The sequence below is a fragment of the Dermacentor andersoni genome, chromosome 1 (genome assembly GCF_023375885.2).
Source record: "Dermacentor andersoni chromosome 1, qqDerAnde1_hic_scaffold, whole genome shotgun sequence".
Lineage (NCBI taxonomy): Eukaryota > Metazoa > Arthropoda > Arachnida > Ixodida > Ixodidae > Dermacentor > Dermacentor andersoni.
In genome coordinates, this window is record NC_092814.1 from 97734316 (window position 1) to 97760847 (window position 26532).

At 44.5% G+C, this 26532-nt stretch overlaps 1 protein-coding gene across 1 annotated transcript in view; it reads right to left on the reverse strand.

The window, feature by feature from the left end:
- Window positions 1-26532, reverse strand: part of LOC126545342 (uncharacterized) — an 88586-nt gene that overhangs the window by 4657 nt on the left and 57397 nt on the right. Inside the window, exons 16-22 of the mRNA XM_050193155.3 lie at window positions 26242-26408; window positions 20245-20362; window positions 18897-19552; window positions 18520-18841; window positions 11092-11246; window positions 6948-7077; window positions 3984-4123 (exon numbers count right to left, since the gene is read on the reverse strand). Of these exons, the coding sequence (XP_050049112.2) occupies window positions 3984-4123; window positions 6948-7077; window positions 11092-11246; window positions 18520-18841; window positions 18897-19552; window positions 20245-20362; window positions 26242-26408 (1688 nt within the window). The remainder of the gene's footprint in view (window positions 1-3983; window positions 4124-6947; window positions 7078-11091; window positions 11247-18519; window positions 18842-18896; window positions 19553-20244; window positions 20363-26241; window positions 26409-26532) is intronic.

The following is a 26532-nucleotide window of genomic DNA, read 5'->3' on the forward strand; positions in this document are numbered from 1 at the left end:
TCTGATCCGTAAATAACCAATTAACCTATTTAACATTGCACTTTAGGAATAATAAATTCTCGTAGAACTTTTGTTGCAGAACATAATTGGTTGTATTACAAGGTGGCAGAAGGGCAAGAAAGGGGGTTAACCGAGGGGCCCTATTTTTATTAATCATATCATAAGAAGCCAACAAACACTGACACCAAGGACAACATAGGGGAAATTACTTGTGCTTAATAAATGAAAGGAAGAAACGATAAATTAATGGAAATGAAAGTGGATGAAAAAAACTACGTGCTGCAGGTGGGAAAGAAATTATGGTGGCAAAGGTGGCAGAAGAAATTACGAGTATGCATCGTGCAGTTCCTACTCAATCGGTTTATTTACGTGAAGAACAATAACATGGCAGTCATGGCGGCTCATTATAGCATTTGACCGTGCGTAATAACCACAGATATTGCATACCCTAATCACTACTTATGTAGGGTGTTGTCCATACGGCGAAGGAGGCTTGATGCCAATTACTGCTTATAGCTCATAAATGCAGGCACTGCAGACTGTGCTAATGGCAAACGTTGGAATTCATACTGCAGAAATAAGGAAGCATCAAGTTCCGTGGGCTGTGCGCTTCGGTCCATTGAAAGTTATGCAGGCAGCCGAGTTTTATCTATTAGCCTTATTCTCCCCATCTTTCTAAAACATTAAAAAAATAGATTCTGGGGTTTTACGTGCCAATTTCTGATAATGAGGGACGCCGTTGTGGTAGACTCCTGATTAATTTTGTCCACTTGAGGTTCCTTAACAGGCACCCAACGCACGGGTCGACGGAAACATTATATGACACCGCACTGCGCCCTTTTGCCTTAACTGGATAGACAAGATCGAATTTAATATGTGTGATTGGTTTCATTTCTGTGTGCCATCCTTCCCCAAGCATCTTCTTCCCCATCTTTTAAAATCAACGACAGTGTTGTTAACAATCCAGTAGAGATTTCAGAAGCGTTTAATACATATTTTCAGTCAGTGTTCGCCTCGGATGATGCCAGTCTTTCAACACTTACATCTAACGATTCTTATGCAATTGATGATATAAACATTAGCAAAGAAGGTGTTTTGAATCTCGTACTGAACTTAGACACTAAAAAAACCAGCCCGCCCTGATGGAATTCCGAATTCCTTTTCAGTACAGTTCTCGCTATGGGCATCTAAATATCTGTTCATTATATGTCAGAAGTCCCTTAATAGTGGTGTTGGGCCTTCTTCCTGGAAAAGAGCTAAAGTACTACCTTTATATAAATCTGGTGACAGACAGCTCTTATCTAACTATAGACCTATTTCTTTAACTCCAACCTCATGTAAAATACTGGAACACATAATCTATAAGCCTATAATAATGTTCCTTGAAAATAATAACGTGTTGAACAGCTTTCAGCACGGCTTCAGGCGCGGTTTTAATACTGTAACCCAACTTAGGGTGTTCACTCATGACCTTTCTCATTACATCGACTTAGGTAATCAGATTGACACAATTTTCATTGACTTTAGCAAAGCTTTCGACACTGTACTACACTCTAAATTGCTTTTGAAACTCCCTAATATTCTAAATAACCCTCAGTTGGTGTCTTGGATTTCCACTTTCCTTTCTTTGCGTTCCCAATTCGTATGCTATGATTCTGCTGATTCGTCTGCAGTCGACGTCACATCAGCGGTCCCACAGGGATCTGTACTTGGCCCTCTACTATTCTTATTGTTTATTAATGACCTTCCAGACCATGTTACTCAAAAATACGCCTCTATGCAGATGATTGTGTTATGTACAGCCCAGTTGACTCATTCGCTGATCATCAGTGCCTTAAAGATGCCTTTGTGTCATTTGGTAACTAGTGTGCTACTTGGAAAATGAGCATCCATTTTGGTAGAACTGTTATAATGTCTTTTACTAATAGACACATGCCCGTATGTTTTGATTACATTTGCAACGGTGTACCACTAACAAGAGTTTTTCAATACAAACATTTAGGGGTCATTCTTACACACACCTTGTCTTGGTCCAAACATATAGATTACATTTGTAGTAAAGCGTTAAAAAAACTTGGTTACATCCGCCGGACGTTGCTGCTCCGAGGGACACTAAATTAGTAGCATACAAAACACTGATTCGCCCAATTTTAGAATATGCTTCCTCCGTATGGAACCCATATGAACAATGCGAAATTAATTGTATTGAGTCGGTCCAGAGGAAGGTTATTAGTTTTGTTTACCGTCGCTTCGACCGAGACTTTTCACCATCAGCTGCTCTTGCTGTATTAAACCTCCAGTTTCTTTCTAGACGGCGGCACATAGAATCTCTGAAGATTTTCTATTCTTATAAGAACTCTCTTTGTCACCTATCAGATCCCTCCCTTTTAACGCCTGCTTGCCCGACTTCAACTAGAGCTTATCGTGCCTCTAATATTAGACCACTCGATCCACGCACTAACCCTTTCAAATACAATTTTTCCCCCCGAATGATTTAACAGTGTAATTTGTTACCTGCCGAAGTTCGTCTGTTACCCACTTCTCAGTTTTTAAATGCTATTGCTGATGTATAGTTCCTTTACATTTTTATATTTCTATGTTCCTGTTTCTGCATATCGTAATTAGTTTTACTCGCGTGTACACCCGCTCCTGCCATAGCCCTAACGGGCTGCAGTATGTATAAATAAATAAATAAATAAATAAATAAATAAATAAATAAATAAATAAATAAATAGTAAAAATTCAATGCACTGCCCTGGGCTTAACAAGGCCTGTGATTGCGGTAATTCTGGTGCTGTGATTCCGGTAACTTCTGGCGTTCCGCAGGGGAGCGTACTTGGCCCTCTACTTTTTTTACTATATATTAACGATATTGTCAATGTCGTTAACACCCCAGTTCAGATTCGTCCATTTGCTGATGACTGTGTTTTGTTTAGAGAAGTTACCTGCATTACTGACCAATATGACCTTAACTCTAACTTAGACAATGTGTTGAATTGGTGTGAGCAATAGGGAATGCTTCTTAATGCAACTAAGTGTGTCTATCTCCCCATAACGCGCAAGAAAGTAGCCTTAGACTACACTTACAATTTAGCTGCAGCACCTTTACTGAAAGTAACATGCTATAAATATTTAGGCTTAACATTAACGAGTGACTTATCATGGAACTTGCACATAAATACCAACTGCTCTGCCGCTTTCCGGAAACTATGCCTTCTGCGCCACAAACTCAAGACTGCTCCGCCTAGTGTTAAACTACTCTCTTACTTTTCCTTAATTATGCCAAAACTTGAGTATGCTTCCATAGTTTGGGACCCTCACACAAAAATTAACATTAAGAACCTGGAAAGAATTCAAAGAAAAGCAGTACGATTTATTTACAGTAAATTTGAGGCTACTGACTCTCCCACTGCATTACAAACTGATAACGGCATCGAACTATTATAAATTCGAAGAAAGAAAAGTCGACTAGAGTTTCTTTCAAACTTAACTAATCAGAGGACAGCCTTAGACACCGCAAAATACGTATCCCCCTTGATAAGCAGACCCACTCGACACCACTGCCCTCATTCTCTAACACTTATTTTCGCAAGGACTGACACTTCTCGGTACTCTTTTTTTCCACAAAGAATAAATGACTGGAATAAGCTAACTGAAATACCCCCAGCGCCCGTGAGCTGTATATCATTTATGTAAATAATCTTGTTATTTCGTGTATTAATTATAGTTGTATTGTAATCAAGTTAAAATTTTTCTTAATTGTCTACCTTACGACCAAACAATTTGTGTGAAAAACGTGTTACACACTTGTTTCATCTTGTTCTTCTCTTTATATCATCTTTGTTTTTTTGCTCACCCGGCTTGGACTTCTTGTCCGCAGTATTGTATAAATAAATAAATATGAATAATTATGACGGGCGTAGAGCACCATATAAACACGGTTGCATCCTCTTCGCGATATTGCTGCTAGTGTGCATACTTACAAATGTTCAGTCGACATTTATGATGCTTGTCGCTCGTTGCGTGCCTGACGAACTCCCGAGCATGGGCAAAGATCTTGTGGTTGACGCATTTGGTCTTGTGTTCAGCAATGGCAATACACCTCTGCACGTCCTGCGCATAGCTGAGCGCAAGTAAAGAATGTATTTGTAAAAGTCAGCCAGTACATAACGAAGCCAAATTGCTGTGGGAACGGACTGAAAGTTGCGCCTGTATAGCCAGTTCGCAGTCCGAGAGTTATACTATGAAGACCCAGTACTTACAAGAACGCTTTTCCCCCTTCTCCTTTCGTGCTCGTTCACGACTTCTCCGTGGCAGTCTCCGGTATATGTTAAGCAATATGACTTAAATCTGCGACTCCTAATTTGCTCATAGATCAAGTTTCAGTCGGCTGAAATCGGCTGTTCGGTTTTAAGGAGAAACAGCATGAACAGCGGGACACGTCAAAGCGCCGACTATCAACACAGGCATTTATTGTGCTACTACAGCACATACGCTAAAGGAAACGGAAGGAAAGGCAGATTGCGAACGATAACACCAACAACAACCACGAAGAAACAACAAAGAAAAATATTATGCATGCCTACAAACGGCCTTTAGAAAAATGGAGCAAGAGCGAGTTGTCACTCGGCCACTCAAATTTTCCAGTCTGGGCAGCTGCAAGTGAGCTGACACATGACCTATTTCAGTGCATAGCAAAAGCCTCGTGATTTCACGAGTTATCATGTCATGGGTCAGTGGAAACAACCAGGGAGCTGCCCTTATAGATGAAAAATCAATTATGGTTTCTTCATCTCACGGTGCACGCAGGTCATGACCACACTTGCTGAACCTACGCCAAGCGCATCTTACTATTCGAAATATGTAAAGCACGCATAGCGCACGCCACGTTGAGGAACGCCGTTGTTCGTTCACGACCTCAAGTTGCACGGTGCTCAGCAGCGATAATATAACGCTTAACGTACGCTGATTTTCCCGAGTTCTTTCTGTCCAACATGGTGGAAATTAGCCTGCGTAAGTTTCGAATCCGAAAGACTACGATGAAAAGTGAATGAAGCGCAGTGCAAGCAACAATGTTGATCCAATTTGCAAGAAAGCGAACGCGAATTGCCCCTAAGACATGGCCTGCGACAATCCGCGTGGCAAACGCATCGTCTCCTCAAAAATTCAGGCCTTTGCCACGGACAACGAGCTCATCGTTTTAATGGCTGCCTTCGCTAACATGCTAATAACAGGAAGCTGAAAACAGGCAGCCATTCGGCCATCAATTGTGCCAAATGTTAGTAAAAGCCGGCCTTCCACCAGGCCGCAAGTATCGTGACACACGGGCTAGTGAAATCCACGAGGCTTTCGCTATGCGCTGCAAAGAGCAGCCATGCGTCAGCTCGCTTACAGTTGCCCTGATTGACGAACAGATTAACTCTACGCGACTGAATGATAGCTCGCTATTGCTTCGTTTTCAAGGCCTTTTGCAGGCACACAATGTTTGGTAGTGTTTTCGTGAGTCTTTCGGCTTCTTTCAGCGTGTCCGTTTTGGTAATGAATATCTTGTACTGTCCGCTCCTGTGCCGTTTGTTGGCGCTGCCAACAACCAACAAGTTCCTGTTCGGATGCTTCTGTTCGTTTTTTAAGCTTGCAATTATATTGACACTGCATGCGCATTTCCGCCGTCGTCGTCACCGTCGCCGTGATTTTCGTATAAAGTCGAAGTAGTATAACATCGCGGGCGCGTGCTATATGCCCGCCGTATGCTGTGGGTTCGAATGAAAGCGTGCAAAGGTGAGCACAAAAGGAACAGACAGTTTTAGTTGGGCGTCCGCAGCAGCTCTGCGTACGCAGGAAACCTGCGGAGGCGACAATGAGCATGCGCAGTACGCAGAAGCACGCACGGTTTCTTGCGTGCGCCCGCAGCTTTTCGGAAGCTGCGTAGTGTTCGCTGCGGGCTTTGCGGGACATTCTCGCACGTTCTCGCGTGTCCACGAGAGCGTAATTTTCGATATGGCTCTTGCCGAAGATATGACTCCGGCTTGCGGTTTGACTTCGTGGCGGCTGATATTGGCTACACAGTTTCAGGAGCTAGCATATGGCGGCGCGTGCAAGCACTACCGGCTTCTGCGCGTGCAAGTAAGCGATCCCCTTCTCAACTTTCGTGTCCGGCTAAATATTGCCGTTTCGGGCGCGATCTCTTCGCTACGTACGCACGACTTAGCGCGGTGCGTACGTGGGTGGTTGCGGACGCCCAACTAATACTGTCTATTGTGGCTCGATCTCGCGCGCGCAAGGGAAGACGGTAGGGAGAAAGCGCGCCGTCTTCCATCGCCCGCAAGGCAACAGAGGGGGAAAGGAGGTTCTACTCCGGCGGCGGTTGCCTATGGCGAGACTGAGTGCGGCCGCGCGGGCCTTATGTTGAAAGCGATCTGCGGTGGGTACTCTAGGTGCGCGGAGGGCTGATGGCCTCGCCGTGCGCTGTGTTCTCGCCGCTTAGTTCGCGTCGAAGAAAGAGGAAGCACGAAGGATTCCCTCGCTGCTGCTGCCCCTCTTTCTCACGCCAGCATTTTGACAGTGTCCGCAGTGATCGAGTGAGATGCGTTCATGTTTGCTTGTGTGCGCGTGACACCATAATTTAGTAAGCGAACGTTTACAAGTTTATGCGGCCGATAAAACTACGAGTACAATCCTTACTTCGTACAGATCTTTACCAATTTGCTATCGCAATCGGTGCTTCGCCTTTAGGGCTAAACTGCGACATAGTTCTTTTTTTTTTAGCTATATCCTACGGATATTAAGCTATAAAAACATATATTTGTACGTCTACCAGTTATCTTATTTTTCCGTGCTCGTTCAAGGACATCTAAAGCGTTTTTTTTCTTTGATTCTACGAGTACCTATTGCAGATAAAGAACCGTAACATTTTACTCATCGTGTCATCCTCATAAATGTTTACTTACCTGCAAGTGTCCGCTGCTCCAGACCATACCGACTTCGTGTGTTCATCAGAGAGGGAGAAGTACGTGACACAACACATCATGATTTTCTTCAGTGCTAATGCTTGATTACATTCCTCGAAATTTAAGGGACCTGGAACAAAAAGACGAAGTGGGCGCTACCACATCCGTATAAAACGATCTCCGGTAAAAGCTGCTTCGTTCTAGATAGTCTGGCACATATCGAAAATTCAATGCCGAAGGAAGGGACACGTTGACAAGAGCGGGCTTTCTTTATACACCGAAAATAATTACCACGCAGCATGTACGTTGCCATCAAAAATTAAATCGGTCGTTTCTGAATCCCCTCTACAACACAACGAAACGCACTTGGCCTTAAAGGGACACTAAAGTGAAAAATGATTTATTCTGCATCAGTAAATTACCGTTCTAGAACACCAAAAACACCACTCTTACAAGGATAAGACGTTTGGTAAGCCAGAAAAAGCGCAAGAACGAAATACGGGTGGCGACGCCTACTTGAGTTCTCGCTACTGGGGGCTGTGACGTCTTGGATTTTGACGGCATCTTCTAGGGCCTACTAATTATATATAACGGTACAGATTGACTACAATGTGTTCTAATGGAACCAAATATTAAACATGGCAAGTTTCGGGAACCTTTATTCAGCCAACGCGGCCCAAATGTGAAAACATACTTTGGAATCCCTGACGTCACGCTGACGTACCGGCGCTGGGGTTTCGGCGCGAAATTCAAATACTGATACTTGGACCTTCATTTTCTCATCTAATAATCAAACTATTTTTTTGAAATGACTACCAGCAGGGTTCTCAAACAATGCTCCATTAGTCTAAACTGATTTATTGCTTCGCTTTAGTGTCCCTTTAAAGTGAATATCAAAAATTTTGAGTAATTGATCTGTTAATTAACTAATTAAGCGGGATAGAGATATTTGGAGGAGCGCCACATGACAGCAAACCATATGTCGTTGGTTTCACCCAGCTGCGGATAACAACATCTGCACGCGAGTACACCCGTGCATTTTACACCCACACATGCACGCGAGTACACCCGTGCATTGAAATTCTTTCACATCACAAGCATGTTGTCGTGGACAAATGAAGCTCGAACGACATATTAAAAAACAGAACATTTCTTAGAAACAATGCCTCAAAAGCATGCACTGTAAAAATTGCCCACCCGTAAGGGTGTTTTCTTGTCGCACTGGTAACAACGTTACCGTTAGGGCCTTAGAAAAATTTATAGAAGGCAATAACGGAGCTCTAATTAGACGGGCGATGACAAAAGACGTGGCTGAAAACTATGTAATCATTCTGACAGCCTTGGGCACACAGAAATATCCGACTGGACAGTTTCATATCTCTCCATGTGAAATCCACTTGTCGGATATATTCGTGCGCCCAAGGCTGTCAGAATGATTACATAGTTTTCAACTGCGTCTTTCAACTCCGTTGTCGACCTCTGTAAATTTCTGTAAGGCCCTAACGGTAAGGGTGTTGACATTGCGACAAGAAAACACCACTAAGGGTGTTTTTTTTTACAGTGTGTCTTCACACACATTTTTTTTTACAGTGTGTCTTCACACACATTAGTTATGGAGGGCTACTCATGTCTGTACTAAATCCCGGCAGCGGCGGCCGCATGTCGATGGGGGCAAAATGCAAAGATGCCCGTGTACCGTGTATCACGATTTTGGCACGTAAACCACAGAATTAAATTTTTGAATGCCTATACTAAGATAATATAAACCTCTCACTAAGCGTCCAAACCGAACTCCCATGGACAATACACGAAATGGCGAAAAGAAATGAAAGAATGCGTTATAGTTAGCCCTAAACCGTTAGCGTTTCGATTGCCCGCGGTGCTATCTTTCCTGTAAGCCCACTTTGGGATGATGGGACTCGTAAACCTGGTCTACAGCTCATCTGAGGTCCTGCACTATACAGATATCGTGCGATAACGCGGAGGTTGTTATCTTCTGATATCAACACCTCTGCGCCGCTGCACGGGTTCTATCGCGAGGCGGATGCGGAGCGTAAGTTTGCCACATAAGAGAGATTTACACTATAGTACCCAAGCGTTGGGGTAAACAAGCTCCATTGTAGGCTAAAGTGGCTCAGCACACTGAAACACGGGGACAGAAGAAGGCTCATTGGACGCACCTTCTTTGGATGCGCTTTCTTTCGTCCTCGTGTTTTCCTGCGCTCAACCACATTTAGTCACGATGTACCAACAAGCCCACATCACCACCTTTGCCCATCGCAGGCCCTTTGCGTTCTTTTGCACGCCCGGTCGTTTGTGTACCCCAACGTTTGGACACCTTAATTTAAAAACTTTTCATCGGAACTAGCTGGACAGCTTGCGCGTGTCGGCGCCGTACGATTTCCGTTGATTTATGCTGGGACTGTCGATTCCTCTGCGTAAGCACCTCGGAATGAAGAAGGGTTTCATTGTAGTGCTTAAAATTGCCTGCTGGCGAGGTCACAGACTATCTGACAAATTGTAGGACAAACTACGAAAAAGGAATACTACATTTGAAAACGAAATCAACGAGACATCTTTCCAAGAGCATTTCCTGCAGACAAAAAAAAAAAAAACTAAATTCATGCCGCGGTACCTGTGAAGTAACGCAATCTCAAGTTTGGTGCTACCATTTGGAGGCGTAAATAAAGGCACCTTTCTGAACAGACCGATTTCACAACATTTACTGCGCCATGACTGCCGCAAGGAATACTGGTTTTAGTAATCCTTAGCGGGTTAAACGGGAACTATGCATCACTGTAAAAATGTTTACACCCTTAAGGGTGTTTTCTTGTCACACTGATAACACCTTTACCGTTAGGACCTTACAAATATTTATAGAGGACGACAACGGAGCTCCAAGTACACGTGCGATGACAAAAATGTAGTTGAAAACTATGTAATCGTTCTGACAGTCTTGGGCCCACAGAAATATCCGAGAGGAGGGTTTCATATCTCTCCCTGTAAAATTCTTTTGTCGGATATGTCTGTGCTCCCAAGGCTGTACCAGTGCGACAAGAAAACACCTTTAGGGAGTAAATATTTTTACAGTATCTATGGTGCGAAGCATGTGTTTGTACCACGACAAGCCCTTTTGTCTTTCGAAATCAAAAGGGGGAGATGTACAAATAAGAAGATTCTGTAGAAGAGGGGTTGGGAGTACACGCACTACCTGAATTTTGCCGAAAATTTTCTGGCAGTAATTTGAAGGACGCTTAAGAGTGGAACGCAATAGCATTTAAAGATCCCTGACTGCTTTTCACGCTTCCCGGCAACTGCAGCTTATGTAACCGTTATACACGCTATACACGCTATACGCTATACACGAAGGCGAGCTTTCTGGTAGAAACGCTGCTTCTTGCGTGGGCCGCGATGCGGCGGAGGCGAGCGCCATCTGGAGGTGTTGCAAAGAACCGGGCGCGCCGCTTTATGGCCTTTAAGATTTGCGCGGGCCGGCGCGTACAAATCTCGGAAGCCATGGCCGCTCTATGAAAGATGGAAACGCTGGAAAAGGAGTTTGTGTTTTTTTATTTTCCGCGTAACTGAATTATGTCTTCTCGTATATTCAAATTACAATCCGACGCTATCATGTCTGCAGGTTGTGTGTAAGCCGTACATTAAGATTTTTCTGATGTATCTTACCTAGAGAAATTCAATTAGCTAAGTAACTTCCTTGCGTTACATGGAGGGCGTGCGTGCTTGGGTAAGCGTGGTTTGAAATTATTTTTGCCGAAACGATGGTCGACGCGTGACGCCGACGCCGGATTTTTGCACAGGGCCCTTAACGCTATCGCGTGAAAAGTCTGCGTTCGCATGTCCTCGGCATTTCTCGCAATGTCGCCTTCAACCCAAGTACAGCGGTAAAGCGGCAGGGACTACTGTCATTATGACGCAGACAGGGTGACTACGCGCATGCGCTCTGAACGTGGTGAAGTCGGTCTGTTGTGATTTTTCCCGCAAAAAAAGTCAAGTATTCCGTGGTAGCAACGCTGTTGTTGAAGGTTGGTACATCTGACTCCTTCTCGTGAGCTAAACTGCGGTAATTGAGGTAGAACATTCAGCACGTATCAGGTTCAAGAAAGCTAGGAATAAAAACTGAACATACTCATTGCCGGAATGCATTTGACACTGTAGATGTTGATCATTAGTTCGGACAGAATGTTCACGGTGATGACGAGTGGGTCCTTAGTTTGGTCAGTAGTGTGGCATTTGAGCTCCCTTCGTGCATCCTCAAAGCACTTCTTGTAGTCGTAGTAGCACCTGAGGCAAAGGAGGACGCATTATGTTAGTGGGCCTGTCAGGCCGTACACAAAAGGACACGTGATGATGCAGAGCATAGGTACCAGCGAGGAAGAAAAGCATCCCTACGCGCTCGTTCTTGCAAAGCGTGGCATACAGTGACCTATATGGAAAGTCTTATCACGGCTGGAGTGGATTTCGCGTGCGATTACCCCATTATAGCCTTTGCTATAGACCCTTTTCGCGGAGCAGTTTGCTTTAGAAGATTGGGGCGGTGTTCTTGGCGGCGCGCCGCCCGTTGCCTCAGCGAAAGTGCGCGAATGCGAAACCATTACCGCTTCTGTCCTGCTACTGTGCGGTCGGTTGTTGGAACTGCAACTGGGTGTTTGCTTACGCATTGTGCTCCATTCATGCTGCAAAATGTGAAATGGTAGTTGGCTGCAAAAATGAATAGGAACGGAATGAATCTGTGTGTCCGAGTTCACGGACCGCTGCTACATAAGGACTGGACTGCCTCTATTGTCGGCCCTTCGCGATGCACGGCTTTCATCGAGGACAAAATTTCACTCATCCGCTAGCGCTGTATCGCTAACTTCCAAAGAAAGGACTTCAACCCGGGAACGTCGGGAACATTGAGTACCGCTCGTTGCATAGTGACAAATGGAGTAACGGCGCTTCCTGGCTTAGTGTAAATTTCTCGCCCGTTATCTACACACATTCTCCCCAACTTACAGGTAAACACGTCGAGTCTATATACAACGTATGAAGAATTAGTGAATTGGCGCATACTTGAATCAATGCGCCGACGCATGAGTGGCACCGACTAGACCGACAGCAAACGAATGTTCGAAGCTGAGCGTTTCGTGACGCTCCACAGAGTAAGCGAGTGACTTGCAATAATACGTATTTGCTACTAGTTATTATAGAGAACATCTGTGTTCCAAGCCTCGTGCCCAGCAGGAACAATTCTATGGCTACTGAGCACATCCGCGAGCGATTAGGCAGAAAATAAGCAATCGGTGAATAACCGCATTGAGGAACGTTATTGAGTCAGAAACATGAAAAAGCTTCTTCAAAATGTTTTACAAATAAATAACGAAGAGCAAAATGCACTGATCCGGATTTAATCCACAATCAGAGTTTGCACAGATTAGAATACATTTCTAGCCCCACTTCTAGTACAAGCATCGTATACCTGCTCGCACCGTTAGGACAATTTGTAATGAGCTCTGAAAGCGCTTACATGGTCCTCTGAAGCTGTTGCCAAAGTTTTGTACCGTCGACCCAGTCACCTCCTACAATATCCGCCGAAAGGAGGTTTACTAAACCGTACCGGTGTCATGCAAATCTATTGTAAACACGAAGGAAACGGAGGCAGCTGAGGTAAGTAAGGGCTCATTCACACCGGCGACTTGAGGAGGTCGCGCGACCATTTGCGACTCGCAATCAAAAAGCGACCGAAGGCGACTGATGTTCACACCGGCAAGCCCGGCTGAGCGCGACCCGCAAGTCGCAATCCCGGAGATTATCGTTCTCAGCGAGAACTCTCGGAATCTACGCGGAATTTGAACGCGACACCGGAGGAGGCCGGATGTAGACACACGAAAGATCACTTCCGGTGCGCCGCTGATTGGTTTATCAGTTTTGCGACCACGGTCGCGCGACTGAAAAATCGCGCAGAGAGCGACTGGCCCAAAATGGTCGCTTTTCAAGAAAGGCGACCGTTTGCGACCATTTGCGGCTGGTCGCTTTGCGACCAACTTGGTCGCGCGACCACTGTCAGTCGCCGGTGTGAATGAGCCCTAACGGACGCGTCATCACGTGATCAAACATGGCGGCGCTCACGGGCCCTCCGTGAAAAGGTCTATAAGGCGTTTTACATCGCTTTCCCTCGGAGCCCAAATAATTTTTTTAAATATTCGCAATAAGATGAGGCATGTGTATGCTGCAGCAAAATCCGGAGAGCACTCAGCTCGTCCTACTGGAATGCGAAGGAATTCATCCAATGAGCCCGGAGATAACGTAAACTTTCAAGAAGCGTTTGGATTTAAAGTAAATGGAAGCATCAACCTGTCAGCAGTCGAGATAGGCAAGAGATATTTCAAGTATAGGTGAAAAAAAAAAAACAGGGAAGAGATTGTTACGACCGCATCTGTTGCAGGCATAGGTAGACAGAGAAGGTAGACAGAGAAGTTTTGAGGAAAGTGATCCTCAGCTTCATGATAGTGTGACGTCAAAGAAAGCAGTCGTGCCTGCACAGCAGAGCTATCCTCTCAGCACAGCATGGTGCAGAGTGCCAAAGCGATAAAGTCTTGACCTCCTTTTTCGCACTTCTGACATTTCTGTTAGGTAGAGGTAGTTAAAGGTGATTTCTTTCTGCGAGTGGTGTTATTTTTGTACAAAGGTGTTAGCTCCTGTCTGCGTCGGTGTCGGTATTTTGCTGCTTGCTGTGATTAATTGCTTGGCTTCTGGTGGGAACATGTGCTGTAAAGTAATTAATGCAGAAGATAATTAGTATATTTTTCTTAATTCGCTTAACATATCTTTCGGTTTTTCCTGCAAGTACTACCCACCTCTCTGAATAATCAATCTCAAGGAGTAGAATTTTGTTATCTGCAACAGGATGTTAAAAATTTGATAAAACTAAAAAATGATCGCCCTGTATATTGGGGCAACTACAGAATGTGTTCACACCAGGCAGCCACATAGAGCACATCTTTGTATTAATCCAGTGCACAGATGTTTCAATAGCTCAGAATAGACCGTTATGGATATCGTTTCTAGATATTAAGGCAGCTTACGACAACGTAGACAGGGAATTGTTATGGCCTATCCTCAAGCACGAGGGCATATATGACGATTTCGTGGAGCTTCTGAGGGAGAGATACAGTTCAATGCCTCTACAACGAAGTCATCTGTACAACAAGGGATTTCGTCTCTCCAGGCCGCATTTCTATATACTATGTGTATTGTGAACGCCTCGACAGCGAAAATCTCTACAACGAAAGAATATGGGCGACAACGACGGCTGATTCGTTGCTTGCGATTTTCGATTCATTGACGGCATACGGCGTGAAATAAACTTTTTTAAAAATAGGTTGGAATGTGTATCTGGAGCAAGCTAAGTGCTTGATTCGACGGTAAATTGTCACTATGACACTGGCTCCAAGATTTTCTGCCAGTGTCTTTTGCTACGCCTTCCCGAAACGACTAGTTCTTCATTACTTGTGTTTCTACCGCAGACTCACGTGCGCAAAAAAAAAAAAAAAAGCGAGGTCATTCAGAGGATTCTGAACTTTTTTTTTTTTTTTATTCCCGGCGCGACTGATCTTTCCGTAGAGCGGGCACAGCGAACGCGCTCGGAACGAGTCGCAAGGAATAGTTGAAAAGGGTTGGCTGACAGCGCCGACGGTGCGCGCAGGCGCAGGGTGGAAGCTCCCCCATTTCGAAAGCTGTAATGGGGAAAGTGCGTACATTCCGGCCATGGTCTTATCTGCAAACGCGATGAGTATGATGTGAACTACAGGGGCTCGTCATTATCATAATCATCAGTTTTGTCATCAGTCTCATGGCCACCGAGGCGCCTCCCATCGACCTCCGGTCACGCCTGTGTTGCGCCACCTGACCCCATCCTATGCCTACAAATTTCCTCAGTTCACCCCATCTCCTATAATTCTCGGCCGTACTCGAGTGCGCTTCCATCCCTTCCCTTGGCACCCACCCGGTAACTCTAATATACCATCGCTACGCATTACAACCAGCCGCGGTAGACCAGTGGCTATGACGTTAAGCTGCTGAGGCTTGAGGTCGCGGGTTCGATCCCGAAATGCAATAACGCACGTGTAAGGTGCACGTTAAAAAAACCCAGGTGGTCAAAATTATTCCGCAATTCCCCACCACAGTGTCTTGGCACGTGAAGCCCCAGAATTTTTAATTATGTCTTTCATTGCCTGCCCAACTTAATTTGTTCTTAATCTTAACTCTATATCGGCTACCCCCGTTTTTATTAACACGGCTCTCTTCTGTAGCTCTTAACGTTGCACCTGTCATCTCTCGTCCCATCGCTCTTACCGTTGTCTTTAGCTCCTTCTCATGCTTCTTTCTTGTAGTTTCTGCGCCATATGTCAGTACCGGTAGAATGCAATTACTGTATACTTTTCTTTTCAAAGGTAGCGCTAAGCTGCCGGTCATGAGTTATGAACCCATTTTTATTCTTCTGTAGAACTCTCCCAGGTGCCCTGTGACTAATTGAAGAAGATAAACGTACTTTTTCACCGATTATAAAAGCTGACAGCCAGTCACAAATTCTTGTTCTTTTGTTGTCTTAGTCATCTGTATATGAATATTCAGGCATATTCGAACCCTGTCAGCTAAAGTACTCAATCTTTGTTGTAAGTCATCTCAAACTTTGCTGAACAGCACGATGCCACCTGCAAACCGCAGGCTGCTGAGATATTCCCCGTTGATCTTCGCACCTAATCGTTCCCAGTATGAGAGCCTGGATACTTCTAAGCATGCAATGAGCCGTATTGGAGAGGTTGTGTCTCCGTGCCTGACCGCTTTCTGTAAAGGTATTTTCTCCCTTTGTCTGCGAAGAACTATAGCTATGGAATATTTATAGAGGGCGTTCCTTTCGCAGATTATAAAGATTTTTTTTTTTTATGAAAAGGCTATCAACGTAGCGAATATGACCGTTTTTGCAGAGAGTTCCTAAGCGAAGAGGACATACATTTCCTCTGATAACGTGAGTTTTAGAGCGCTGAATAAAAATTTGTTATCTTTTTGTTGGAGACTTTGGACCAGTTGTTTAGATGGCGTAATTATAGGACGTAATTACAACTTTCTTAGCGCTATAGGAGTGTGCTTATTGTCACGATAAATCTAAGTTCTCTTGGTAACGTTTCCCAAGAGTACTCAGAAACGAGCACTTAAATGCGCCATGAGTTACCTTCACTGTAAAGAAAAAAAATTTGTGAGATTTGTAAGAGAGCAGGATTATGAGGACTGCGGAAATATAGAATGACCATTTTTTTTTTTTTTTGCTATCAATAGTCACTGCTCGACAGCAGCGAGTGGACGCCGTATTTTTAACCACTTGGGCTTGGACCATTCATTGGTTCATATCAACTGCACTTAATGTGCTGATAAACTATTTTCATAATTGCAATTTTAAAAATTCATGCTTAGAAAATGCTGCGCATGAGCAAATGTTGCGGTGCTACAGGCACGGGCACACATAGGGAGGGGGGGGGGACTTTTTAGCCCCCGTGTTGGGACACTTATCTAATAATGGTTGGAAACTATGGCGTTAACTATGGCGTGGGTGCTATAGCATGGAGAAAACATGATACCTCTGAAGCCCCGCTAAAACGAATGCACTCCGTGGCAGTACTCCCGGTACACGGGAGCAGTCACGTTTTCACCGAAGACTTTTGTGTCTACTGGTTGCCCATTTACACCGCACAGATATGACACGCCAAGGAATCCCTATCTGTATCACGCATTAGACACCGCTTATTTCTGTGGCGACTGCCTCAGATTACTATCCACTGGAGGTTATGGACAAAATGATAACTGGCGAAGCATCATGGCAGCGGCGGATTTCTGTAGGTGTGCGCGAATATTCAAAAGTTCCGGATAACGACTGGAACATTGGCCTGTATTTGATTAGGCCTTTGAATCAAATAGTCACTATTCGCAGATGCGAATATTTTTCGAGTAGTTTTCGAATAATTCACATCGCCAGAGTTAACACGAAACTGAAGGAAATATCACGCAAGCTTCAGCCCTTCCACTGTGCTTTTTTCCAACGAACCCTCTGCGGGTTTCCTTTATAAGAGGCGCTACTGTTGGTTGGACGGCAAATTTTTTTTCCCTTTTAGTGCTCCTAAAGAATTGAAATTTACGTAAAGCGCGCTGCATCTATCAAGGAACGAGGCCTTTGGGGCTAAACCACAATCGGCCACCCTCAAATCGCTCTCACGTGATATGTGGCAATGGACATTCTTTGGTGCAATTTATCGGTGCTGCAACTGTGTGCTTTCTTGGAAATAAATCTAAATGCGCTCGAATGCGGTATTATGTATTACTGTAGTCACATCGTCTGCCGCGACCATTCCGACGAGAGAACAAGTGTTTTCTTCGCTCTGCCATTCCTGCAGTCAATGCCCATTGCGGTTTCATTCTCGAAAGTACGTATACACGCAGATCCAAACGCGCTAACAACACGGCTCATAAAGCATACCTGCTAATTCATGACAAGGCGATGCAATCGGTAACTTTCCAACGTAGCGAACACTTGGATGTCAACAGTGATTTATGTTAATAGATAAAAGGCTGATCATTCGAAAATTATCAGAAAAATATTGGATATTCCATTCCGTTCGCTATTGGCACTATTTGATTCATACTCAATAAGTTCTCATACATTACTATTTGCGCACCCCTATAAGAGAGCGTTAAAACTGCGCTAATGAACCCAGGAATTTCGTCCAGCCTTCGTTTACTGTGGAGCTGTTACGAAGGTCGTCTGAGTGATACTTGGGGACGAAGCAGTTGCGCGCGTGACATAAATATCCTTCTCGACGGCGCACAATGCGCAGCTCCTTCCTGCATCGTAAACCCGTCAGGTAGCAGCTGCTGGAGTTCATACACTCCGGCAGCTATCACATATCTATATATCTATATGGTTTCTTTCATTTCCGTGTAGTGTTATTTTTACATTACATTTCAAATTTAAAAAAGAAGAACAAGAGATTTACCCTATGCGTTCCTGGGTTTCACTGCCTGTTGGCTTCGTATGATTCTGACTAACAAAAATCGGGTCTCGTTTCCCTTTATTGTAGTCATTGTCTTTATATAGGGTGATCACGAGTAAGCATATGGGTCCAAATAAGAGGCGGAGTTCTTTGAATACTTTTCCGTGAAGTGGCTGCGCCTTTTTTTTAACCGATGCCCCTGTGAAGGTGTACCGCCCTCCGTCTGAAGAAAAATTTTCGGAATGTTTATATTTAATGACGCGACTCCGTACATTTGGTAACAATTGTGTGCATAAAATAGTTGCGGGATTCCAACACAGGAGAAGTCAGCGTCCACGCAAGCGTAAGATCATCTCTACTCTCCGGGCTTTAGAGTGCCGCCTCCAGGCCTAGATTTCACTTTTTTTTACATGCATCGTTCCGGGATTATTCTGAAAATTCCCAGTCCATACGTTCCATACGTTCATCTTTGTCGCAAGCGAAGGTTATGCGAAAACCTTTTATTCTCCCATTCTAGCCCAAAGAGATGAACTCACTTGCACTCGGGTTTCTGCAGCTCCAGGTTGGTCTGGAATGTGATGCCGCAAGTGAAGAAGCGCCGCAGCAGCTCCTTTCTGTCGCACATATCGGGGTACTGGAAAGACGTATTGATAACAAGACACGTTGTCTCCATGGTGGAGCCAAGTGTCGTTGTGGAAGGGTACTCTGATTCAGTGGTGCTCGAAACGCTGTACGTTGCGCTTTCGGTACTTGTTGTTGTCGACGACTCCGTCGGTGGTGGTCCCTTGGTTATGGGGGTTAGGTGGGGCGGTGGCGTTGTAGTCGAGGTCGTCGTAGTTGGGCTTGTCCGTGGTGTTGCTGCGAGAAAAAGACTATGGAGCGATGAAACTTTCTGGGCGCGTGGCTCGCTTACCTGTGCTACATACACATTCTGGCCCACCGATACCACCGGGTCCTCCAGGACCGCCTGGTCCACCGGGTCCTCCAGGTCCTCCCAATCCTCCAGGTTCTCCTGGCTTGGGTCCATTCGGGCCGTTGGGACCTCCTGGACCACCAATGCCACCGGGACCACCTGGACCTCCTGGACCACCGGGACCACCTGGGTGTCCTGGTGGCGGGGCTTCTCTACCATCTGTCCCCTTCGGTCCTCCAGGACCACCGGGCCCCCCAGGACCTCCGGGCCCCCCAGGACCTCCGGGACCCCCAGGACCACCGGGTCCATTCGGACCACCGGGCTGACCTGGGGGCTGGCAAACTGCCGGATTAGGGCCACCGGGCCCGCAGGGGCCGCCTGGGCCGCCGGGGCCGCCTGGTCCACCGGGGCCGCCCGGTCCGCCGATATGACCCGGCTGGCCGCATTTATCGATCATTGGGGTTGTCACGGACATTGTCAAGTGCGGGGGTTTTGTGGGCCGCACAAGTTCGTGCTCGATCCCGCACAAGCGTGCATATTTGGTCAACAGCACACTGTCGAAAAAGCTGGTGGTTGGCTTGATTGGCAGGTCCGTATGGTCGCAAAGGGAGTCATGATAGGCGTCCTTTGTACAATTCATGAACTCATGAACAAAGCTGTAATGAATGAACACAAAGCCATTTCAACTCGGCTCTCACCGGTTGTTTTCCGATGTACACGTCAGTTTAGAAGGCGAGTTGAGGTTCAGGTAAATATATTACAGCGACGCTAGTTCAAGGTCTCCCTTGCCCGTCACTATTTATATTGACCACGCATTGTGAAACATACGCTACCACTTATGTCCAATGTGCTCCCGTATTCCAAAACTTACTCGACGGGCGTTGCCGCGCCTCTGCATAAGTTGTCCTTCACATGCCTTGAGGTGCGCGATTTAACATCATCAAACTGCACGGTGGGGGTTATGAGGAACGTCGTAGTGCAAGGGTGTTAAGGATGGCGAAGCAGATGAACGTTTGAACACGGCGATAGCTCTCTCACGTTTCAAACATGAATAGATACGCTTTTCTTTGCTTATATGTTGTTTCCTATAGAATCCACGTTGTTTGGGCCCACGAGCCTGCGCTGCGATGAAGCAAAGTGTAGCTCGCAAGACGAAGCTACGCGGGCCACGCCTCTATAGGCGCCACTGCAGCAGCACACTTCGAGCAGCGCAGTCAAGCTCGTTGCACTGGCGCTCAGCCGAGCGCAGCCTAGCGCTCCCGTCCACACTAAATGGGATTAAGATAGTTCACGGAAGCGTTACACCGTACAGCCGCGAAAAAGCAAGAAATAAAAAATAGTGTCGTACTGGCACACGGCTTTGTCCATTTTGTCAATCTGCTGTCCTTCCACTTCTGCATAGAATCCAACGGCGCAGTAGGAGTACAGCCGAGCTAGCATGGTGTTGTTGCATCCTCTTTGTGCACCTGAAAGCAGGTCGACCTCACGCATCACATTCTGGAATGATCGCCGTGTCAATTCGTGCGCTTTTCTACATTTTCGGCGTCGCGCGTCAAGTCACTGCAGCAAAAGTTTTCTTCGTGGCTGTGGGGTGCGGCGAGCTATAGACAAACCATCGTTCTTTTGTGAAATTGTGTGATTATTAAGCAACAGAAAGGCAGGTAATTCGCTGCCCCAACTGGTTGTAAAGAAACTGGCATGAAAACGGACCCCCAGAACAAGGCTTTCCTTGACTTTTTATTCTAAAGGCGGCGTTCAAGCACGCTGATACAGCGAGCTCCAGCCTATAACAGTGATTTTAAGCCAAATCTCAGCAACTTCTTGACCAACTTGTCGTCGCTGGACCTACTAAGCAGCCTCAAGTTGTACTTAGGATTAACTGTTCGGCTAGTTGGTCTTGGATAACTGTTGAGGACCATTGGCGCTAAAAAGTACGCACACATTGAAATGGGGACAAAGACTGTAACGCTCGCCTTCGCCCCCTCTTTTTACGTTTGCATCAGCAGTTACTTCTATGTTCGCCTCAATCAGACTCCTCAATAGTTACTCAAGTTATAGCCTGATTTTTTATACATTCACCTAATATGTATTCGGTATTGAAGTTTCATTTCTTTAGTACTCACACACGACCCAGTATGCCAGCGTATGGTATGCCAGTATGGAGCTCTCATGCCGCGAGCATCGCAAAAGTAGTAACAACCGCCGAAAATAATACTCAGTAAAAGACATTGAGATATTCTTGCGACGTCTCTTGAGCGGATCAGCAGTGGTTGAGTAAGGGACATGCCTCAGCCAGTGTTTTAGCAAGGGCACTTGTCTTCGTCAGAGCGACAAGTGTTGTCCTTGGTATCGTTTATAGCTCACTATCTCCCACGCTCAACAGGAGAATAAGCGAGGGCATAGGGTACCGGAAGTCCAAATGTCGCAGATAAAAAAAAGGACGAGTGGGGAATTGTGCTGCAGGTTTTTTCATGTAATAGTGGTGGTAAAAAGGGGAGAATAATCATCGCGTGCAAGCATAAAGTGGAAATGAAGGGAAAAATTAAACGAGCGAAGAAATTAAGGTTAAGACAAACTGAGCTGCATCAAGAGGTGCCAATGGGGGGGGGGGGGGGGGGGAGCAATGAGGAGAAATTACATGTTTTATTCAAAGTTGACAGAACGAGACATTGACAAAAGAAAAACTAAATAAATCAAAAAGAACTGACGCGCCCAAATCAACGAAAGGTGATAATAAATTGCTATAGTTAAGAGAAATCAGTCAGAAAGAGACTTGTAAGATAATCATTGCGGCGGTGGATAGGCATGATGGAAAAAGGAAGGGAAGGAAAGGAGAGAGCACAGCACTCTCAACTGCAGCATTGCTGGTACATATACGTATGTGTATATGCAGGCGGCAATACGGCACATGGGGACGCAAAGTGCGAGTTCATCAACAGCAGAATGACTTTGGAAAATTAAATTCACTTTGATATTAGGATATCGACGCAATACTGATGGACTCAGCGCCGTGTTGTTAGATCAAAACTGCCTCAGACAATTCACAAGCGGTCGCATCGCAGCTCTTCTTTCAAGATGTTTACTCCATTGAAAAGAGGCTTGCACATGCATTGCTTGCAGTGATATGGTAAATGGGAGCCAGTTCCGCTTGACACAGATAACATGAATAGATAACTTGAAATAGATGAGATAGCGGAAAGGAGTCCCAATTACCCTGTCATTGCAAGCAATGCATGTGCAAGCCTCTCCTCAATGAAGTAAAAATCTTGAAAAAAGAGCCGCGATGCGACTGCATGTGAATAGTCTGAGGTAGTTTTGATCAAACAACACCGCGCTAAGTGCTTCAGTATTGCGTCGATATCCTAATATCAAAGTGAATTTGATTTTCCGAAGTCATTCTGCTGTTGATCAATTCGCACTCCGCATCTTCAGGTATCGCGGAGCGCGTGTACATACAGTGTATTCCAACTAACATTAGCCAAGTTGTTCAATGAAAGAAAAATGAAGGAAAATAACATGGTGCGAGAAAATTGTAAAGCCTACGAAGTTCATTGGTCACAGGTCAGGCGACCGAACACCATAGGTCTTATATCCGTACCTTGCACCGTGCTATTTGTGCCTCTTTTACTTATAACAGTATAACACCTGGGACACCCTCAACCGTGTGTTTCAGCGAACACTTTTTTTTTTGTATTGCCTGTGGCAGGTAGCAGAATTCTAGTCCTTGAGCTGATCTACTGGAAGAGGCGTGCATTACTTGCACAAAAAATTGAAATGCATAATCGACTCAATAACAAAAATTCACTAATTAAGTTTTTAACTAATGACCTTATGGCACGTATTACAAATTACAAATTCTTGCCGGGACGTTTGCAAGGCGTATCCACTTGGAACGAATTCTCAGGATGACACCGGTTTCGAGATATTAATTCCCGAACTTTTCGGAGAAATAAATGCATTGGCGTTCCAGTTACTTTTGTGCTTCAATGCATAAAACGACGTTTCGTTAAGAAAGTAAGTGGAACTACAGAGCATTTTTACCGCGAGTTTGACGGCTCATATCTCGCAAATGGTGTCATCCAGGCAATGCTTCTCAAGTGTACATGCCTGGCAGTCTCACTCGCTAGAATTTGTAAATTGCAATATGTGCCATTAGGCGATTAGCTTAAACCTAATTAGGGAATTTTTTTAAATTAGTCGATTATGCATTTCAATTTTTTGACCAAGTAATGTCCGCCTCTTCGAGTAGACCAATTCAAGGACTGGAATAGCGCCATGTGTCACAGGCACCTTTAAAAATAGTTTCAAAGTGTTCGCTGAAACACCTTGTATATAGTACCAGCTTTCCCAAAGAATTGTAAGCGACCCTAATCTTTGACTTAGGTGTCTCTTAGTGCACTCGCACCTCGGCGTTGGTCTTCTTTAGCTTAACTTTAGGCGAACGCAACGCACAAGCCGCACTCGGAGGCAAGTGTTTTCCATTAATTAGCTGGTTAACTATCACGCCACCTTCATGTGCGTTAGGTCATTAGTGACGTAATTACTTCCGCTTTCTACTTCCGGGTTTCTAGAAATTTCGTCAAAGTCGTGCTTACGCGGTGAGTCTCTAAAGTTCACGATTCTGTGCTTTGGTGTGAGGTAATCAGTGATTTCTAATTGTAATTATTCCAGACACGTCAGTAATTCAACTTGCAACTAAGCTTATGCTGACATATACATATATATATATATATATATATATATATATATATATATATATATATATATATATATATATATATATATATATATATAATAGTGAAGCCCATGAATATTGTACTGTGCTATATTTTTCTATTTTCTTCTTTTTTTAGATTTATTTGGAATTTCCTCTCCGGTCGTTTCAGTGATTTCTAATTTAAGTTATTCCAGACACTTCAGTTACACAACTTGTAACTAAACTTATGCTCTGATATCATATGTTCTATAACGAAACCCATGAACTTTGTACTGTACTACTTTTTATTCTATTTGCTGATTTATTTTGAATTTCCTCCCCGGTCGTCTCAGGAGGTGAACCGGAAGCGCTGTGCAAGAAACAAGAGTGTCACTCGATGGTCGTGCCACTAATAAAGCGTCAATTGAGAGTTTAGCGCTATCTTTTCGCCCTTCTTTTTCCTCATTTCTTGCGCTACTTTCCATCATGTCTACTCACGAACTAGGCCAGGAAAGCATCTTTCTCATCTTGCGGGGGAGATGATTAGCTCAGTTCCAATTAATCATATCGCGTGCCCTGGAACATTCAGCGGAAAGACATACGGAAACTACTGACCTCTGTTCCTTTCTGTCTTCGCTAGTGTCGCGATGTCATACTACCATAAATGCTGGCCAACTCGCCCGATTTTCAATTCCCCAGTGCCTTGAAGTCCGTACATTCAATCAAGACACTGCGGATTCCAAGCCAGATTCAACTTTTCGAACATACTTTATTAGCTTTGAAAGTTGACAATACCTCTAGCAGAGTGCGCGCTAACATCATCTTTTTGGACAACTGTCCCTCGTCGACTACCCTGACTATACGATGTTCGATGTATTGATTAGCAGGCGCATTTTTTTTTTTTTTTTTTACGAAGGGCTCAAGCGTGTCAAGTGTTTTGCGTACAGGGACCCTCAATTGGACGCACTGCGTATTTTATCGTTCGGCGTCGGTCAGACTATAGTGAGCCCCCCTCCCCTCCCCCCAAAACAAAAATGGCGCTGCACGCGTCGTGTGCAGCGCTACTTCATTACGCCATTTACTGAACTCGCCGTAAACAGGCTTCGTAAGCCAAACTAGGTTTTTTTTTTTTTTTCTATAAAAAGGTAACCTTCTTCCAGTTATCTGCGACGGTCCTTTCAACAATTCGTTTGTAAGGCGAAGCTTTGCTTGCCTACCCTCCTGGCTGGGGTTTCATGTGCGCCGAACGCAAGTACCAACATGCAGCCTTGTAGGTATAACCCCTTTATGTTTACCGACGAAGCAGTGCCAGTAAGTGCACCTCTGCTCTGCGTAATAAAAAAAAAAATCCTACTTAAAACGAAAATATGTCTAAAGCACACCGCGCTCTTAAGAGGAAGCTTTAGCTCAGGTGCTCCTATGTAAATACATGTAAAAGGAGAATTCGTTTTTCTCGTCAACCGCTGCACCAAATTTGCCGAGGTTTGTTGCATTTAAAAGAAAAACTTAAAATCTAGTGACTGTTGGTTTCAAATGTTCGAGTTAGGTTGTCAATTTTTTGTTAAAAATTGACCAAAATCGAAACTTTTCAAAAAACTGAACTATCAAGTTTATACCTGCGTAACTCAACAACCAAAAATGATAACACAATTCTGTGAATTGCATTTAATAGTACATCTAAAGCGGACGAAATTTATATGTTACACATCAATATAAAAAAATTTAGTAATATGGAAATACAGCTTTTGCAGAACCCTTGTAACCAACGTAACAAATTCACGTATGATGTAAAATGCCATATCGAATCTGTCCGCTTTGAATGATCTAATGGATGTAGTTTACAGAACCACGATATCTGATCTTGATGCAGAGCTATGAATTTGTAAATTTCGTGCTTCTATTTTCTTCAAGCGGTCGAATATTTGAAAATCTTTTTAACAACACTCAAGCCCTAAATCGAAATTCCGCTTCCAATAGTAACTAGAATTTAACTTTTTCTCTCAAATGCAATAAATTTCATTAAAATCTGTCCAGGGGTTATCTAAGAAAAATGTTTTTGCGTTTAACATGTATTTGAATAGGCCGCGTCGGAGTTGGGCCCGAGCTAAGGCTTCCTCTTAAGGCAATAGCGTGGAACATTTAATAGATTCTTTGATTGACTTGATTTTCTCTGATGTAGCCATTCGGTATGTGCCATTGGATGTGCGTTATTTCTTCACCAATCCTCAGAATGCGCTCGCACCTCTGTGACGCAATACTGACAGAATCTTTAGGTACAGCTAGATATGCATCTTATCTGTGTGTACACAGGTCATCACCATTGTTCCCTTTACAAGCATCACATCGCCTTCATCTTCTGGACATTTCGGCGTAGACGTCCCACACTGTGCGTTCGCCTGATTTGGTCTACATTTCGGCGTAGCTTGCGAGTGGTGCAGTGCATAAACATAACTATCTAATGCCAATAAAGTTGTGACCTCTGTGGTAGATAAAGATTGCGTGATTACACGCTGACAGAATGAAAGTAAATAATTGTGCCCATCGACGTTAGTTGTACAGCATTTGACTAGCCGCTTCACCAAAAAAACGTCGCTTCACATAAATTGCAACCTGTGCGTGTGATCTTCATATTTGTTGCATGCTACTTACCTGCGTACAGTTGTTTCATAGGCACTGGCGCAGTTTCGGAACAGTTTACGTCAAATGCTCTCGCCAGCAGATTTCGCATGAGAGAAATGTTGTGCGTCTCGTCGAATACCATGCAGTGGTGCCTGACCTGAGCTTGTTGTATGCAGGATTCGAATTCTCGAATGGCACTTGCAGGGAAAAAGGAAATTCACAGCAGGGCTTACAATCTTCAAACACCTGTCCATTTTTCGTAAAGATGCGCTTTACTGAAGGCCGCCAATATTATTGCGCTCCACACTATCCCAGTCCTGT